This window comes from Neophocaena asiaeorientalis, unplaced genomic scaffold, assembly GCF_003031525.2.
Source record: "Neophocaena asiaeorientalis asiaeorientalis breed wild unplaced genomic scaffold, Neophocaena_asiaeorientalis_V1.1 scaffold275, whole genome shotgun sequence".
In the NCBI taxonomy this organism is placed as follows: Eukaryota; Metazoa; Chordata; class Mammalia; order Artiodactyla; family Phocoenidae; genus Neophocaena; species Neophocaena asiaeorientalis.
The window spans coordinates 3,741,286-3,757,118 of record NW_020173679.1 but is presented as its reverse complement, the minus strand read 5'-3'; the positions used below and the strand labels follow the sequence as shown (position 1 = coordinate 3,757,118).

Sequence of the window (15,833 nt, the reverse complement as noted above, 5' to 3'; positions counted from 1 at the left end):
CCCCTGCCCCGCCTTCCCTCCCTCCTCCCTCCTCCCCCCTCCCCTCCCTTCTCCCCTCTCTCTTCCCTTTTCCCTCCTCCTCCCCTTCCTCTCCCTCCTCCCTCCTTTCTCCTCTCTCTTCTCTTCTTCCTTTCCGCTCCCCTCCTTCTACAAGTATGGAAACGAATTGACCTGGATTGGGCATGAAGGATGGGAGCCCCGAGGGTAGAAGGGGGAGGCAGGGCCAGGGAAAGGGTATTTGGGGGCAGGACGTGGCAGCACCTCCACTCCTGCCTGTTAATTCTGAGCCTTCGGTTTGGCTGGGGTAGGAGTGTGGTCCCTGATCCCCACTCCCCTCCTTTTCCAGAGACCATCACCTCCCTCTACAAGACCAGTTTCCGGGTAGACGTCCCCTTTGACCTGCCAGAGATCTTCTTTTTTGTGGCGCTGGGGTGAGTGGATGCCTCTAGCCCCTCAAGAGCCCAACTGGGGGCCTCCCTCAGCCTGAACTGCTGCCCTCGGTTCTGGCGAGGGGCTCTGGACTCCCCTCCCCTCCCTGCAGGGCCATCTGTGGCATCCTGAGCTGTGCTTACCTCTTCTGTCAGCGAACGTTCCTCGGCTTTGTCAAGACCAATCGGGTCCTCTCCAAACTGCTGGCCACCAGGTGGGCTCTGAATGGGGGCCAGGGACCCCACAGGGTGATGCCCCTAGACTCTCCTGAGCCTTATATGGAGATCCCCACCCCTCACTAACACCCCTGTCCAGGTTCCCATAGTAACTGCTCCCCCACTTACTAGGCTCCCAACCCCAACACTTGAGCCCTCCCTCCCTCACTAACCTCCCTCCCCCTCACTGAACCCCTACTTCCCCGTGGAGCCCCAGGCCCCTTACTGAGCCCCCTCTCCTTCCCAACCTTGTCTGCCCCCTGGCGTTGGCATTTCAGAATCAGCCCTCCTCCACCTTGGCCGGTCCTGCCCTGGTCCCACCTGCCTGGCGGGCAGCCCGCCTGTGTCCCAAGCTCTCCTATCAGCCCCGACCCCTGCTTAACCGAGCCGTGTGGGGCTGACCCCCACCCGTCCCCTGCTCCTGTGCCTCTTTCTCCTGTCCCTGCCTCAGCGTCAGCCAGCAGGGTGGCGGCCCGCTCCGTGGGGTGGGGGGAGGGGAAGAGGACGGCTGGCACTGGAGCTGGCCCTCCGCCCCCACCCCACAGCAAGCCTCTGTATTCCGCCCTGGCGGCCTTGGTTCTCGCCTCCATCACCTATCCCCCTGGCGTGGGCCGCTTCATGGCTTCTCGGGTAAGGGGTGCTGGGCTGGGGTGGCCAGAGGGGGGAATGCCCAGTCGTTGTCCAACTTGTGCCCATCATCTCAATCCCCACACCACCTATAAGGGGATGGCTGTGCAGCTCCAAGAGGGCCAGAGCCCTTCCCCAGGTCTCCCCGCAACAGGAAGTGGCAGATGAGGATTTGAGGCAGGGTCAGGCAGTTGGGGGGATGGGGGTGGCAGGGACTGCTGCCCGGCCCTCACGCAGAACTCCAAGCTGCCCCCTTCTCCAGCTGTCCATGAGGGAGCATCTGGACTCACTGTTCGACAATAACTCGTGGGCGCTGATGACCCGGAACTCGTCCCCACCCTGGCCCTCGGAGCCCGACCCACAGAACCTATGGTTCGAATGGTACCACCCGCAGTTCACCATCTTTGGGACCCTCGCCTTCTTCCTGGTTATGAAGGTGGGCTCCCGGGGCTCCCAGGGATGTGCGCAGAGCTGAGGCCAGCCTTGGGTAGGATGGGGTACCTCCCCATAGCATGTACATAGCACAGGGCCTAGGCCTTCATGCAGACTCCCTGGCCTGACCTCTGCCCGCTGTGTGGTCCTGGGCAAGTTGCTTCAGCTCTCTGAGCCTCAGTTTCCTCGTCTTTAAAATGGGCTAGTTACTGTGCTTACATCAAGGAAGGTTGAGAGGGAAGAAAGGAGAGTCCCTGGAACAGTGCCAGGCACACAGTAGGCACTTTGCCAGGGTGGGGATCCTTCCCCTGGGCACACCTTCCCTCACACCAGATACTGGCAATGGGAGTGTGCCTGGGCATCCTCCTTCTCCCTGGGAAACCCCCCTGTCCCCTGTCTTGTCCCTCCCTTGCCTACTTTTGTCCAGCTGCCTCTAACCTCTGCCCCCTCGGTTCCCACCACCCACAGTTCTGGATGATAATTCTGGCCACCACAATCCCCATGCCCGCTGGGTACTTCATGCCCATATTTATCTTTGGTGAGTCTGGGGTGTTGAGGGTCTGAGAGACTCAGGGTTATCGGGTCAGGGCCATGGCTACTGGCCCACCCACCTCCCCAGGATGGTACTGAGGTTGATCCCCAGGGATGGAGGGCTGTGGGGACTGGGTCAGCCTGGCTCCCTGCCCTCACCCTAAATCTGCGACCAGGAGCTGCCATCGGACGCCTCATAGGGGAGGCCCTCTCTGTTGCCTTCCCAGAGGGCATCGTGGCTGGAGGTGTCACCAACCCCATCATGCCTGGAGGGTATGCCCTGGCAGGTGAGTAAACCGGGTTCCCACCGGATGGGCAAACATCATGGGTCTGGGCTGGACCCGGAGAATCAGCCAGTAGTTCTGCAGGGCATGGGGAGGTCATTAGCCTCCCAATGAGCCCCACCCTTCCCTGAGCCCCCCCCCTTAGGCTCCATTACTTTTTCTAGCTCCTGTCTTGTCCCTGGTGCCCCTTCTTCCTTACTGCTCTTTCCCTCACCAAGCCCAGGCATAGGGCACTTCCAACAGTGGCCAATGTGTGGCCTCTGGACAATTCCCACCCCAGCCCATGGCCATAGTCACAGCAGCCTTGCCCTTTGCATGAAGCTGTCTCCTGGCCTGAGCCCCCCTCCCTGGCTCTGCCCTCTGCAGGGGCTGCGGCTTTCTCAGGGGCTGTGACCCACACCATCTCCACAGCATTGCTGGCCTTCGAGCTGACCGGCCAGATCGTGCACGCACTACCTGTGCTGATGGCGGTGCTGGCGGCCAACGCCATCGCCCAGAGCTGCCAGCCTTCCTTCTATGACGGCACCATCATTGTCAAGAAACTGCCATACCTTCCGTGGATCCGGTGCCGAAAAATCAGGTGAGCGGTGTCTGCTCAGGCTGGCTGACAGGTGATGGTGTCTGGGTGGGCTGAACTTGGACATGGGTGAGCGTGGGAGGGGCCGACACATGGCTGCTCCCTAGTCTCCATTCTCTCCAGCTCCCTGTGTGACCTTGGGGGAGTCCTTGGCCTCAGTGTCTTACTGGTCATCAGTCGGTCTCCACAACAGTAGGACAGATATTGCCCATTTGTCAGAAAGTGGGGCTCAGAGAGGTGCCATGTCTTGCTCCAGGTCACACAGAGAGTCAGCACCAGCTCTGGGACCTGACTGGTCCCAGAGGAGGGAGGAGGCATTCCCTCTACCTTCCTCTTGGACCTGGGAGGGTCAGGCCCAGGAATGGGTAAGCAGGGCATTGTACCTATCAGGCACCTGGATCCAAAACCGGGCTCTGCAACTGTGTGACCTTGGGCAAGTCACTTCACCTCTCTGAGCCTCAGCTCCCACCCCTCCCCCTGCTCCTGCTCTGCTGTCCTCACTGGGGCGTTGGGAGCTGGAGGTGGGACTGGAATACTGCAATGGAAACGAGCTTTGAGGTCCTGACTCAACCAGACAGGGCCGAGCAGCCTCTGTCCCCAGAAAAGCAGGACTAAGAGGCTCTGAGAGCCCTGGGTCCAAGGCCCAGCTCCAAACATGTGCAAGCTGCCCCCTTCTCCAGACTCAGTTTCCCCATCTGTTAAATGGGGGTGGTTACTCCCGTGATTTTCAAACTTTAAAGCTCTTTTTTCCCTTTATGCCATAAAACTTTTCTTCAAATGAAATTCTCCAGCGACGGCTTCTGAATAAAACAGGTCAAAGTAGAGCTGGTCTAGGGGGGAGATAGGGGTCCAGAGGGCATAGGCCAGCTGGTCCCCAGGTTCCTCTCTCCCTACCTTGGAGTGCTAGGAGCTGTTCATCCCAGGAATCTCTTAGACCCTGCCCATGCTGAAGAACCGGCAAAACTCCTCCCAGCTCGCCCCAGCTTGTCCAGGGGTCTGGATAACCCCCCACCCCAGGACCTGATGGGAGCATCCCTCTGCCCCAGCTCTCACCATGTAATTGTGGAGCACTTCATGAACTGTACCATCACCACGCTGGCCAAGGACACACCGCAGGAGGAGGTGGTCAAGGTCGTGACCTCCACAGACACTGCCAAGTACCCCCTGGTGGAGAGCACAGGTGCCCGACAAGAAGGGGGAGCACGAATGGGGAGGAGGCATTCCCTCTACCTTCCTCTTGGACCTGGGAGGGTCAGGCCCAGGAATGGGTAAGCAGGGCATTGTACCTATCAGGCACCTGGATCCAAAACCGGGCTCTGCAACTGTGTGACCTTGGGCAAGTCACTTCACCTCTCTGAGCCTCAGTTTCCTCATTGGTAAAATGGAGGTAATAGCCATCCTACTTGCGGAGCAGGGGTAGGATGATAGGAACACTACTAGGGCCTCCCAGAAGGCTCCTTCCCTCAGTCTCCCCTTCAGGCATTCCCCAACTGAGTCACCTCCCTCAACCCTGTTGCCATGGGAAAGACATCCTTTTAGAGAAAAATGAGTGGGGGCCCTTGTTAAAAGACACATAAGCTGAATTTTGGGAGAGGACCTAGCTAGAGCATCATTTCCCTCTAGGACAAGTACAGTATGAGTGGGAAAGATAAGCTGGGGGGTAGGGAGGGGACAGCCATGCCCCACTCAGGGCCACTGTCAGCCCATATGTCCCCTTTGTGCAAATGAAACAAAATGCACACTTGGCAAGCATAGCACAGCTGGACTTTGATCCCCACTTGTCCTTTGGGCAGGTATCTTGTGCAGTGAGCAACCTGCACAACCGTATGGGTCATCCCCATACCTACCCCAAAAGGCATAAAGCTATTTATGAGCAGCAGAACTGTAGTAAATCCCTTAAGCTCTATGAACTGCAGTTACCACATCTGGAAAATAGGGAGGACAGAGTTGTCAGAGGTTCTCATCCCAAAGGCCAGGCCCTTCTCCCCACCCAAATTGGGACACCTATAACATTATCCCACAGAACACGCCAAATATCACACTTGAAAATACCTGCACATGGGTGACCCCTCAAGAAGCTTCACCCCGCTGCTAGAACAAGACAAACTCCACTTCTACCCTTAGAGCCACAGGAAGCAAAGAGTTCCCAACCAGCACAGGCCCAGCCTGTGGGACCCTGCTGCTCATCCAAGAAATAGCTTTAATTGTTTCTGTTTTTAAACAGGGAGCCTTTGTATGTCCAGTTGTAAAGTTTTTATTTTACTGGACAAAAATCAAAAATATCAGGCTGTCCCTCAAAACTAAATACCTGCAGACTCCAGCGATACCCTGGAGTGAGGCTTGCCAAGCCTCCAGCACACAGGAGGACTTCAGAACATGGTGGCCTTCCAGGTTCGTGCCTTCACTGGGCTGAGCCAGTGCAACTTCCTATGGGAAATGAGGGACAAAGCCCAGCCCTGATGCACAGACAGTTTCATGCAGGTGTCCCAAACCTGCTCCTGCCTTGAGGCCCTGCCAGGTGGGGCATTTTGGGGTGGGCAGGTTACCTCCCGGCCCCCTGGCAGCCTTACCTGGCCACCCTCAGCTACCACTCCTCCACGTCAGAAGCTGAGTGACCTTGGGCAAGACAACTAACATCTCTGTGCCTCTGAGCCTCGGTTTCCTCTTCTGTAAAATGGGTGATAATAGTTCCTGACCCACAGGTGCTGTATGTTCCCGAGAGTCATGAGAACACCCAGCATAGTTCTTGGCACATCGTAGCAGTCCAGTAAATGAAAGTTCCTTTTTCATAATGTGGCTTTTTTCCTCTCCCTCTCCACTTGTCCAGAGTCTCAGATACTGGTGGGCACCGTGCAAAGGGCACACCTAGTGCAGGCCCTCCAGGCTGAGCCACCCTCCTGGGTTCCAGGACACCAGGTGAGTGCTCATATGAGGTGTCAGTAGAGGATGGGGAGTCAGCAGGGTTGTGAGGGGAGTGGCCAGCTGATAGCCTATGGTTTGAGAGGGGCTGCCTGGGGAAGGGGGAGCTGTCCCAGGCCCCCATAACCCTTCCCTCATCCCCAGCAGTGTCTGCAGGACATCTTGGCTGGGGGCTGCCCCGTGGAACCAGTGACCCTGAAGCTGTCCCCGGAGACCTCTCTGCACCAGGTAATGGGGGAAATTTGCGCTGTGGGAAGACAGGGGCCCTGGGATAGAGGGGAAGAGCCTGAGAGGGAAACTTGGCTCCAGCTTCCCGGACATGCTATGTGGCTCTCTGTTCCTCCTGGGCCTGCTTCCTCACCTGTGGAACGGGCATGCAGTTCCCACCCTGTCTGTCTCTCAGTTCCAGGGCTGTTGGGATGATGCAGAGACTAGGGAAGAGGGATAGCTTGGGAACCAGAAGATTCTGGATGGAAAGAAACAGTGGTTAAAAATATGTCTTTTCATCAAGGCACACATGGGTTTCAATTTCAGGTCTACCACATTCTGCCTGTGTGATCTTGGGCAAAGTACTTAATCACTCTGAATGCTGATCCCCTCCCCCCTGCAAGCACAGAGCCTGGCACATGGGTGATGGAGGGACAGAAGCAGGTTGGGGACCTAAGGGTGGCCCCAACCCCTCTGTGCCAGTGGATGCCGGCTGATGCTGAAAAACGTGTCCTTTCCAAGAGTCCCTTGTGTGGACTCTGGGGGCCCCTGGTGGTCACATTGGACATTGCAGGCCCAGGTCTTGGTCTCCCACCCACCATCACAGCTGTCCAGCCCTCCCAGGCTCAGGAACAAGGTGGGGTGGGCACCACTGGGACAGAGCCTGGCCCGGGCCTTCACCTCTGCTCAAAGCTGCCAAGCTAGGAAGAAACTGAAGCCAGAGGGTTCGGGTGGGTGCCACCTATCCTCCAGTGTTTCCTAACCGCCCCCCCTGCAGGCACACAACCTCTTCGAGCTGTTGAACCTTCAGTCCCTCTTCGTGACGTCTCAGGGCAGAGCTGTGGGCTTCGTGTCTTGGGTGGAGGTACCATGGTTCCGAGGGTGGAGCAAAGGGGAGGAGCCATGTTCAAACAGGCTGGGGAGGTGGGGGGTCACCAAAATTCTGCCATCAAATTTGGAGGGGCCTTGGGACTTCCCTGGTGGTCCCGTGGTTAAGATTCTGCTCTTCCACTGCAGGGGGCGTGGGTTCGATCCCTGGTCGGGGAACTAAGATCTCACATGTCGCACAGCATGGCCAAAAAAAAAAAAAAAAAACTTGGAGGGGCCTCATGGAATTCTGATGAGCCTCACTTCCTGGCCCAGAGTAGCCAGCCACGTGGTCCAGCTACCTCTACCTTATTTTGTGGCCAGCCCTGCCATTCTCTGGGCCTCAATGACCTGATCTATGCAATAGGGAGGCACTGGCTCTAAAGTTCACTCCAGAATCAACCCTTAGGGGAGTCAAACTATACTGGCGCACCAGTATAGTTGCACTTGCAACTTGCACTTGCACTTGCAATCTCCTCTACATCCTCCCCACTCTGTTCTCCGTTCTAGTTGAAGAAAGCAATTTCCAACCTGACAAACCCTCCGGCCCCAAAGTGAGCCAGCCTGGCAAGATGAAACAGGGCCCCTCAGCTGCCCTGGTGAAGGAGATGGGGCAGAGACCCTCCCCCACCCCCCCGCCATCATAACGCACCCCTCCCCTCCAGCCCAGCTCAACTCCTCGGAGAAGTAGGCAGCTAAGCTAGCACTGAAGAGGCCCCATAGTCACCACGTCCTATTCTCCATGAAACAAGTGCTACCTGCCTTGAAGGATAAATCCCCCTCTGGACAGAACTCATAATGCAAGACAGCAGAAAACCAGCATATGGTGGGTGCTCCATGAAAGAATCAAATTCACGAATGAAGACATTGGGATATTCTGTCGCCAAGGGCACACAGAGATGCCCTCTGAGGGTTGTATGACTCCCAACCGGAGGTTCCTGAGAAAAAATAAAGCTGATTGCCATCTGTCCCTCATCTCAGCATCCAGGGTGTTATCTTGCCACCTCAGCAAGGCCACATTCACCAGCCCTGAGTGAGCTCTTGGGGGCTCCCTGGTGGTCATGTGGGCCTTTGCAGGCCTGGGGCCTGGTTTCCCACGCCTCCTCATGTCCCCCTTCCTGGCAGGGAGTTATGAAAGCAGGTTCCCACCAGGTCTTGTGATGCCTGTCGTCATCTGTAAGCACGACCCTGTGGCCCAGTTTCCCTCACTCCAGCAGCCTCAGCCTCCTCCTTGGCTGAGCCAGGGTTGACACAGCGGGGTCCCCACGTGTGGTTCCTTGGAGAGTCCACAGAGCCTTAAGCATCCTCCACGGGGACCCTCCTGGCTGCTGGCAGCAGGTTGACCAGCTGTCTGTGTATTTGGGGGGTAGGGGCCCTCTCCAAAGTCCTTCTAGAGCTCCCCCCACCAGGGCCTGAGGACATGCCATCCCCAGCAGAGACCAGGCCAAGTTCCTCCAGGGTGAATCCACCACTTTAATGTCTTCAGAAAACCTTCAGGGAGATGGGAGGGGGGAGCAGGGCACCAGGGAGCAGATCCAGAGAGTGACGGACAGACAGACACTCCAGAGACAGAATCCGCGTGAAGAGCACTAAGGAACAGATGTTAGGTACCCCAAGAGGCTACCCCGCCTCTGGTGGGGGGCAGGAGCACAGAGGGGAGGGGCGAGGAACCGAGCCCTGGGGTCGAGGCGGGTCTCCCAGGCCCCTCCGCGGTTGTCTGCCTGGGAACCTGGCTGTTGGCCCCTCTGGGCGGCCTGCCTGCTGTCTGCTGAGAGGCCTTGAGCTCGCTGATGGCAGTAACTGCAGGGGAAGGTGCCCGCCTGAGCCAAGTAAAGAGGGAGAAGGGGATTACGGCTCCCACTGCGGGGGGCAGGTCCACAGAGGCACGGAATGGTCCCCAAGGAATGCTGGCCCCCATCCCTGCCGCACCCACCCCGTGCCTGCCCTGAGGGGTCAAGAGATGCCCAGCCAGACCCTGGTGTCCTGATACACCTGGGCTGCCCACCAGGCAAGGTCACGGCGTGAGCAGGCTCCGGCCCCCGCCTCAGTTATAGAACACCTCGTCCTCCTCCGAGAGGGAGCCACTGTCCACCGACGGGAGGGAGCCCTGCAGGCGGGCCCCACCCTCGGGCCCCGGGGCCCCCAGTAGCCGCTGCCAGCGCTGCTGTTCGGGGCTGGGGGGCTGCGGGCCAGAGGCTATGGTGGGGGGCTCGTCAGATGAGGGCCATCCATCGGGGGAGGAGAAGGCCAGAAGACTGTCATCCTGCGAGGGGACACTCAGAAGACTGTCTTGAAGGTAGATGCTCTCCAGGTCTGGAAAAGCAGCAGGGGTGTGGGGGTGAGGAAAGGAGTTCAGAAGAGCCAGCTCCGCACCCTCTCCGGGAGTGTGAGGCAGGGAGAGGGGCAGAAGACCTGCCTCCAAATCTGGCTTTGTCACTGCCAAGCTGTGTGACCTTGGTCACGTCACTGAACCTCTCTGAGCCCCAGTTTCTCCCTGGGGGGGTTGACAGGGTGGTGGTGGCAGTGGCAGTGAGCAGAATAGTTAAGAGCAGGCTCTGGAGCCAGAGCCCTCAAATCCCTCTGCGCTCTGAGAAGTGGGACAACCAGCGCTCTTCCCAGGCCTCCACTCCCTTCCCTGCCCTGTAGCAGGGAGGAGCAGATGAGATAGTGGGTGCAGGTGCCACCTAGGACCCAGGCTCCCTGAAGCCCTCGGTAGTAACCTGGGGTCCTAGAAAGGTGGTTGACTGTGCTTGGTGTTAAGGCTCAGATCCTGGCTCTGATGCCTGTAGCTGTGTGATCTGAGGTGAGTGTCTTGATGCCTCCGTTTCCCTCATTTGTAAAATGGAGATAACAGCACCTACTTCCTAGAGCTGTCATAAGAACAAAGTGAAATAACACATGTAAAGCACTTAGCACAGTGAGCACTTAATTCATGTTATCTATCTGTCTATCATCTATCTTTCTCTCCTTTATGCTCGTGGCACTCCTTGGGCAATGGGCAGAGCAAGGATCACCAGCCCCATTTTTCAGATGAAGAAAAACTAAGGCTGAGGGACAGAGAGGCTTGTCTGAGGTCACAGGGCAGAGCGGGCATGCAGCCCCAGCTCTGCCACACCCAGCCCGCCCTGGCACCCGCCGGGCTGTACCCTGTAGCTGGATGACGTCCTGGAGGCTGTTCTCTGGGGGCAGCTCCTCATCGTCCAGCGAGGACCAGGCACTCAGTGTGGCCTCCGTGATGGCAAACTGCTCGGCAACCCCTGTAGGGGATGGACCCGGCTCAGCAGGGGCACGGGCAGAGGGTGTGGGGGGCATCCGGTGCCAGGTCAGGCTGGCACCAGACACTGCCTCTTGGGGCTGCCCATCCATGCCCGGGCATGCTGGTCCGCATGTGCCCACCAATGCCCCGTCCACCCCATGGCATTATTCTTGTCTGCCCAGACGATGCCCAGGTGGTGGCCCTGGGTCCCCTAAGGACTACAGCCCCGGCCAGTCCCCGTCCCCAAGCTCCCCCTCCGCCCTCTGACCTGCGGCAAAGCGGGCCTCACGCAGCTCATCTGGGAGGCAGCAGTAATGCTCGTCCTGGGCTGCGGACAACTCCCAGCCTGAGCGCTGGGCACTCCAGCCCTTCCACTCGATGAGGTGGGCCACGCGACCACGTGCCATGGCCGTGGGCTTTGTGATGTGGTCCTTGATGCTCTGCACCACTCCTGGGGCAATTGAGGGCAGCTGAGTGATGGCTCTGACCCAAGGCCCAGCTCAGGGCTCCGCCCCCAATACCTCAGGCCCTCCAGTACCTCAGGGCAATCCAATGGCCCGTACCGCACATCCATTCAGTGCCCCGTCCTCTCCCAGTGCCCTGCGTCCGCAAAACCCACACCCACAGAGCCTGTACCTGTCCAGTTCCTCCCGCCAGGACAATGCCTTGTGCCCGCTGCCTGCCTGCCCCATGCCCTCCCACAGCCTGAGGCCCTCTCACGTAGATGCTCCCCACACATCTGCAGGCCCCATGCCCCCCGCTGTGTCCTGCTTCCAATCAATGCTCCTGCCCACCTGGTGCTTCTTCTCCAGACCTGTCGCACCCTTCATTCCCTCTGTGACCAAGCTTAGACCCTTCTGCTCAAGGAGATTCACTCAAGGATCCATTCAAGATCCACCCAGCCTTCCCTGTATCCATTAGTTAACAAGTTCCGAGAGAGCAGCCCCTAGGCCTAGGACACTGCCCACTCTGCTGAGGGTGAGACCTGTAGCAGGCAGGGAAGGCTTCCTGGAAGAGGTAGACTGGAGTCCAGCTTGGAAGGCAGCTTGAATTAGATAAACAGAGGCAAGACTGGAGGCTATTCCAGAGATGAGAAGAGGATGAAGGCATAGAAGAGTCTGGCATGGTTCCAGGACCACTGGGGACAAGACATGGGGCAACACGAGGAGCAGGGAGGCAGGAGAGGCTGGGAAGCCCAACAGGGGCCAGACCGGGGGCTCAGCGAGCCAGACCGAGGGTGCCACTGTTCTGCTTAGAGCAATGGGGAGCCGTAGCAGGGTAATGAGCAAGAGAGTGACAAGCCAGACCCGTCGTTTAGGAAGAACATTAGGGGCCATTTAGAAGAGGATTAGGGGCCAAGGGTGGAGACAGGGGGACATTAGGGGCCATTGAAGGGATCCAGCAAGAGACAGGACAGGGCTGGGCAGATGGGGAGGAGGGCCTGGAGGGGTTCTTGTGAGTAGACCAGTCACATGTGGAAGATGATAGATAGAATGTTGTCAAGAATGATTCGGCATCTCCTTTAACCCAGGCCGAGAACTCAGATCTGGGAGTCACTGGTCCCAGAAGCCATGACGTGAAAGCAGCAATATTTAAGAAAGAAAGGCATCCGTGAAGGAAACTGAGACATAAAACTCCGGGGAAATGGGAAAGGTGGAGGTGGAAAGAAGGGGAAGACCCCCACACACACAGGTTGGGGAGTGCTGGCAACCAGAGAAGGTTTCTGGAGGCGGTGGTTCAGTGGCCCCCCGAGGCGCAGGTGAGGTGGAGGGAACGACAGGGGCAAATGTGCGGGGGCAGCAAGGGCCCTCTGGGGAGCTGTGAGGGATGTAAAGAAATGGGAGCCTGAGGATCAAGGAGCAAAGCTGCGAGCAGAGGCTGGCTGGCTGAGAAGAGCCGGTGCTGTGGTCAACGCGGGGCAGATGCCGTGCTGGTCCGGCGTGCCCACCCCCTGCCGCTCACACCTGTGCCCTTCTTGGGAGGCTTGCCCTTAGCTGATGGGAGCTGCCTCACCCAGAGGTGCTCGGAAGGTGGCAGCCAGTGATGGACCGATGGAGGAGTAATATGAAACCAGCCACCCTGGGACTTCCCTGGTGGCGCAGTGGTTAAGAATCCGCCTGCCAATGCAGGGGACATGGGTTCGAGCCCTGGTCCCGGAAGATCCCACCTGCCGCGGAGCAACTAAGCCCGCGAGCCACCACTACTGAGCCCGCGAGCCACCACTACTGAGCCCGCGTGCCACGACTACTGAAGCCCGCGCGCCTAGAGCCCGCGCTCCACAAAGAAGAGGGGCCCCCACTCATGCAACTAGAGAAAGTCCGTGCACAGCAGTGAAGACCCAACACAGCCAAAACAAACATACAAACAAACAAATACATTTATAAAAACAAAACCCAGCCACCTCGCCTCAAAGTGCCATGAATTCTATGGTGCAAGTCACGCGCCTGTGCTCCCCGTGGGATCAGGCTGAGAAAGACAAGACTTCCGCAGCTACACCTCTGCTGAGCTCCCTCCCCCGCCCTGTCCTGCTGCCCTTGCTCCCTACAGGCTTCCTCCGAGAATAACCTCTCAGGAAATCACTAGCACAATTCCCCTCCTGGGCTCTGCTTCTAGGGAATCTGACCCAAGTTGGCACGAGGGCAGGTTTCATGTGCTGCAGAGAAGCAGGGAGACCACCGCTGGCAGACACCTGGAAAATTGGGGCCATCCCCTCGGAACTTGTGGAGAACCCAACAATTTAACCTGGGGTGGGGGTGGGGGTGGGCAGGAGCCCTAAGTCCTGCAGAGCTCAGCACGGAACCTGGCATTTAGAAAATGCTGAATCCAGCAGGGCCGCAGTCCTTCCAGCTGCAATTCAGCTTTGACCTTCCCCACCGCCAGTGCCTGGGGGTTGCTGTGCGAACTTCCAGGACAGGAGAGGGCAGCTGGAGCTTACCCACGAGGGACGAGGTGGCCAGGGCTGCCACGTTGTAGTTGCTGGAGCAGGATCTGGAGTCGGACAGGTAGCCGTTGGTGGTCTGGAAGCACCTCTGGAGAAACAGGGCGGCGGGGGGGGGTAGTGGTGAGCAGGGTGGGGCAGACCTGCAAGATGATTTCCCCCCACCCCTCCCATCCCCATTACGCACCCTCCCCACATCCTCTGGCCATCTTGCCAGCCCCCCACAGGACCATCCCCAGCCCTGTTTCCATCAGGCTCCCCTCCCCCAGGGCTGGCAGCCCTGTGTGCCCAGGCTGGGCCCAGCAGAGGGAGGGGCAATGGTGTCAGCTGGGGCTGGCTAGACTGGGGGATGGGCAAGTGCACTGACCTGCCAAGGATCCCAACAGAAATCCATCTGTTTGTCCTAAAACAAGAGGAGAAAGAGGAACAGGCAGGGTCTGGCCCACTGTGCCAGCAGATGGCGCGAATCCTGGAGCCCTGGCTGGTGGTGTGGGTCAGCCTTCTGGTCGCCCCTGAGGTCGGGGTCTGCCTATTCATGGGTCATGCCCTGGTATCCCCTGGCATGCAGAGAGAGGAGCGGGGGGTGGGGGGGTGCAATGATGGCTCTGCCAGGAGACGCAGTGGGTTAGGGGATAGATCAGACCTGGGCTGGCCTTTGACTCTGCCACTTCCACCTGGGTATCCTTGGACTAGTGACTTAACATCTCAGAACATCAGCTTCGTCCTCTGTAAAATGGTAACAATGCCATTTATCTCACAGGTTGTGCTGAAGCGTAAATGACATAACGTAGGCAAAGTGACTAGCACAACGCTTAGCATGTGGTATATGCTCAAAAAAAAAAAAAGGGTAATTATATCAACTGGTAGGTTAAAGCCACAACCTCTGGGGCAAAGATGGAAATTATACACGGGATTTGAGGCCCTAGCAAGATCGTCCTGATCTACCTGGACTGAGAATTCCATTCCTTTACTCTCCAGGTGGAGTGCAGGCTGCTAAGGAGTCCGTGGGCTGGTAACAGAACATCTAATCTGCAAGGCTGAGTTAATTTGGGTGGGAAGCCCTTCAGCGTGGGACTCTCTTTTCTAAATAGGCCTGGTCCAGTCCCTGATGCCCAGCCCAATTCAGACCTTCATCCAGCTGAATACCAACCCTGAGGGGTAGCGGCCAAGTTCGGCAGGGACAGAGGAGGCTGAAATGGTTTCTGCTCCCTGTGGGGAGCCGTAGGGCACAGCCCAGGAACCAGGGCATATGTGGGGGTGAAGGTGGGGATGAAGCGTGACCAGTTACCTTGCCAATGACATGGTCTGGAGCCACGATGGGTGGGCGGCTGGAGGGCAAGTCTGGGCTCAGGGGGGCCGTGCCCTGGGGCATGGGGCAGTCCTTGCGGGTACTTGTGAGCAAATCTGGAAAAAAAAAAAGACAAGGAACTTAGAAAAGCCCAGAGCTCTCTTGCTTACGAAGCTTGTTCAAGCCAGTCCTGAGAGATGGGCGTTACTATATTATTACATCATTTCGTAGAAAACAGACTCAAGCTCACAGCAGGTGAGGAGTCCAGCCAGATTCCCTCAGTGGGGGTTACTTGCTCACCTGCTTGTTACTCCATTTGCACTAATTCTAGTACCCACACTCCAGCAATTTTTTGACCTCACGGAGACCTCCAATCCACTTATTCTACCTTCCACTAACTCCTCATGTCCTCACTTCCCTCCTGGCCCAGCTAAGACTTACTGGCACATCCTACAAGCTCTCCTTTGCAGACACCCTTGACTCTCTTAACCCTGTTTAGTCTAACCCTCTGCCTGCTTCGTGCCTGGACCCTTCGAGCTGCACGTCACTGGGGAAAGTCATGGGCGTCATGTTAAACCGGCGCCTGCCGGCCTCACACAGCCCGCTACCCAAGGATCCTTCTAGGTTTCTCTGATTCCTGCTCGTTTGCGTCCTGCGAGGTTGACTACCTCATCCTCTTTCCTTCTTGAACTCCTGACACTGACACCCTTGCTGCTCCCTGGACCTTGCTGCTGGCTTCTCTCCAGCCCTCAATGCAACCCTGGAGCCGTCAGAAGGCATCACCCCACTCTCTCCACCTCAAATCATTGCCCTGCCCCCATGCCACATAGTCTGCTTTCCCTCTTGTGACAAAGGAATAACTGTCCCCCTTCGGTCCAAGACCAGTCCCTCCCCCCCCCACCCGGGGTCTGGGCTCCGTCTCTGCCCTCCGTCCAGGGCGGGCTTCTGCACTTTCTCGCGTTGCCTGTGTTCCCTCCCCACCAAGTCAGCCCATCAGCGTGGCACGGGCTGCAATGCCTCTCGGCCCAGGGACTCTTGCCAGCATCCCCTCTCCTCTCTTCTGCCTCATGGAGTCCCCTCACCTCTGGGCCAGCCCCCAGCCCCGCCTCTTCCCCCCTTTAAAGACCTACTCCCAGCCCCTGCTTCCCTCTACTCCGTGCTCACTCCTCTGTCCCCTTCGTGGCCAGACTTGTGTCCGACCTCTACTTCCCATCTTTTCCCATTTTCTCCTCCACCTGTCCCAACCAGCCTTTCATGAGAAAG

At 57.9% G+C, this 15,833-nt stretch overlaps 2 protein-coding genes across 2 annotated transcripts in view; one reads left to right on the top strand and one right to left on the bottom strand.

Annotated features, from left to right (window-relative positions):
* Positions 1-7,719, top strand: part of LOC112402731 (chloride channel protein ClC-Ka) — a 13,194-nt gene extending 5,475 nt beyond the window's left edge. The window contains exons 9-20 of the mRNA XM_024749837.1: positions 347-431; positions 542-643; positions 1,190-1,274; positions 1,534-1,707; positions 2,172-2,241; positions 2,411-2,521; positions 2,885-3,098; positions 4,142-4,275; positions 5,923-6,011; positions 6,159-6,242; positions 7,000-7,086; positions 7,599-7,719. Of these exons, the coding sequence (XP_024605605.1) occupies positions 347-431; positions 542-643; positions 1,190-1,274; positions 1,534-1,707; positions 2,172-2,241; positions 2,411-2,521; positions 2,885-3,098; positions 4,142-4,275; positions 5,923-6,011; positions 6,159-6,242; positions 7,000-7,086; positions 7,599-7,646 (1,283 nt within the window). The 3' untranslated portion in view covers positions 7,647-7,719. The remainder of the gene's footprint in view (positions 1-346; positions 432-541; positions 644-1,189; positions 1,275-1,533; positions 1,708-2,171; positions 2,242-2,410; positions 2,522-2,884; positions 3,099-4,141; positions 4,276-5,922; positions 6,012-6,158; positions 6,243-6,999; positions 7,087-7,598) is intronic.
* Positions 7,720-8,541: 822 nt separating this feature from the next.
* Positions 8,542-15,833, bottom strand: part of FAM131C (family with sequence similarity 131 member C) — an 8,156-nt gene continuing 864 nt past the window's right edge. Inside the window, exons 2-7 of the mRNA XM_024749988.1 lie at positions 14,571-14,686; positions 13,650-13,685; positions 13,280-13,373; positions 10,613-10,795; positions 10,235-10,345; positions 8,542-9,401 (exon numbers count right to left, since the gene is read on the bottom strand). Coding sequence (XP_024605756.1) covers positions 9,133-9,401; positions 10,235-10,345; positions 10,613-10,795; positions 13,280-13,373; positions 13,650-13,685; positions 14,571-14,686 — 809 coding nt within the window. The 3' untranslated portion in view covers positions 8,542-9,132. The remainder of the gene's footprint in view (positions 9,402-10,234; positions 10,346-10,612; positions 10,796-13,279; positions 13,374-13,649; positions 13,686-14,570; positions 14,687-15,833) is intronic.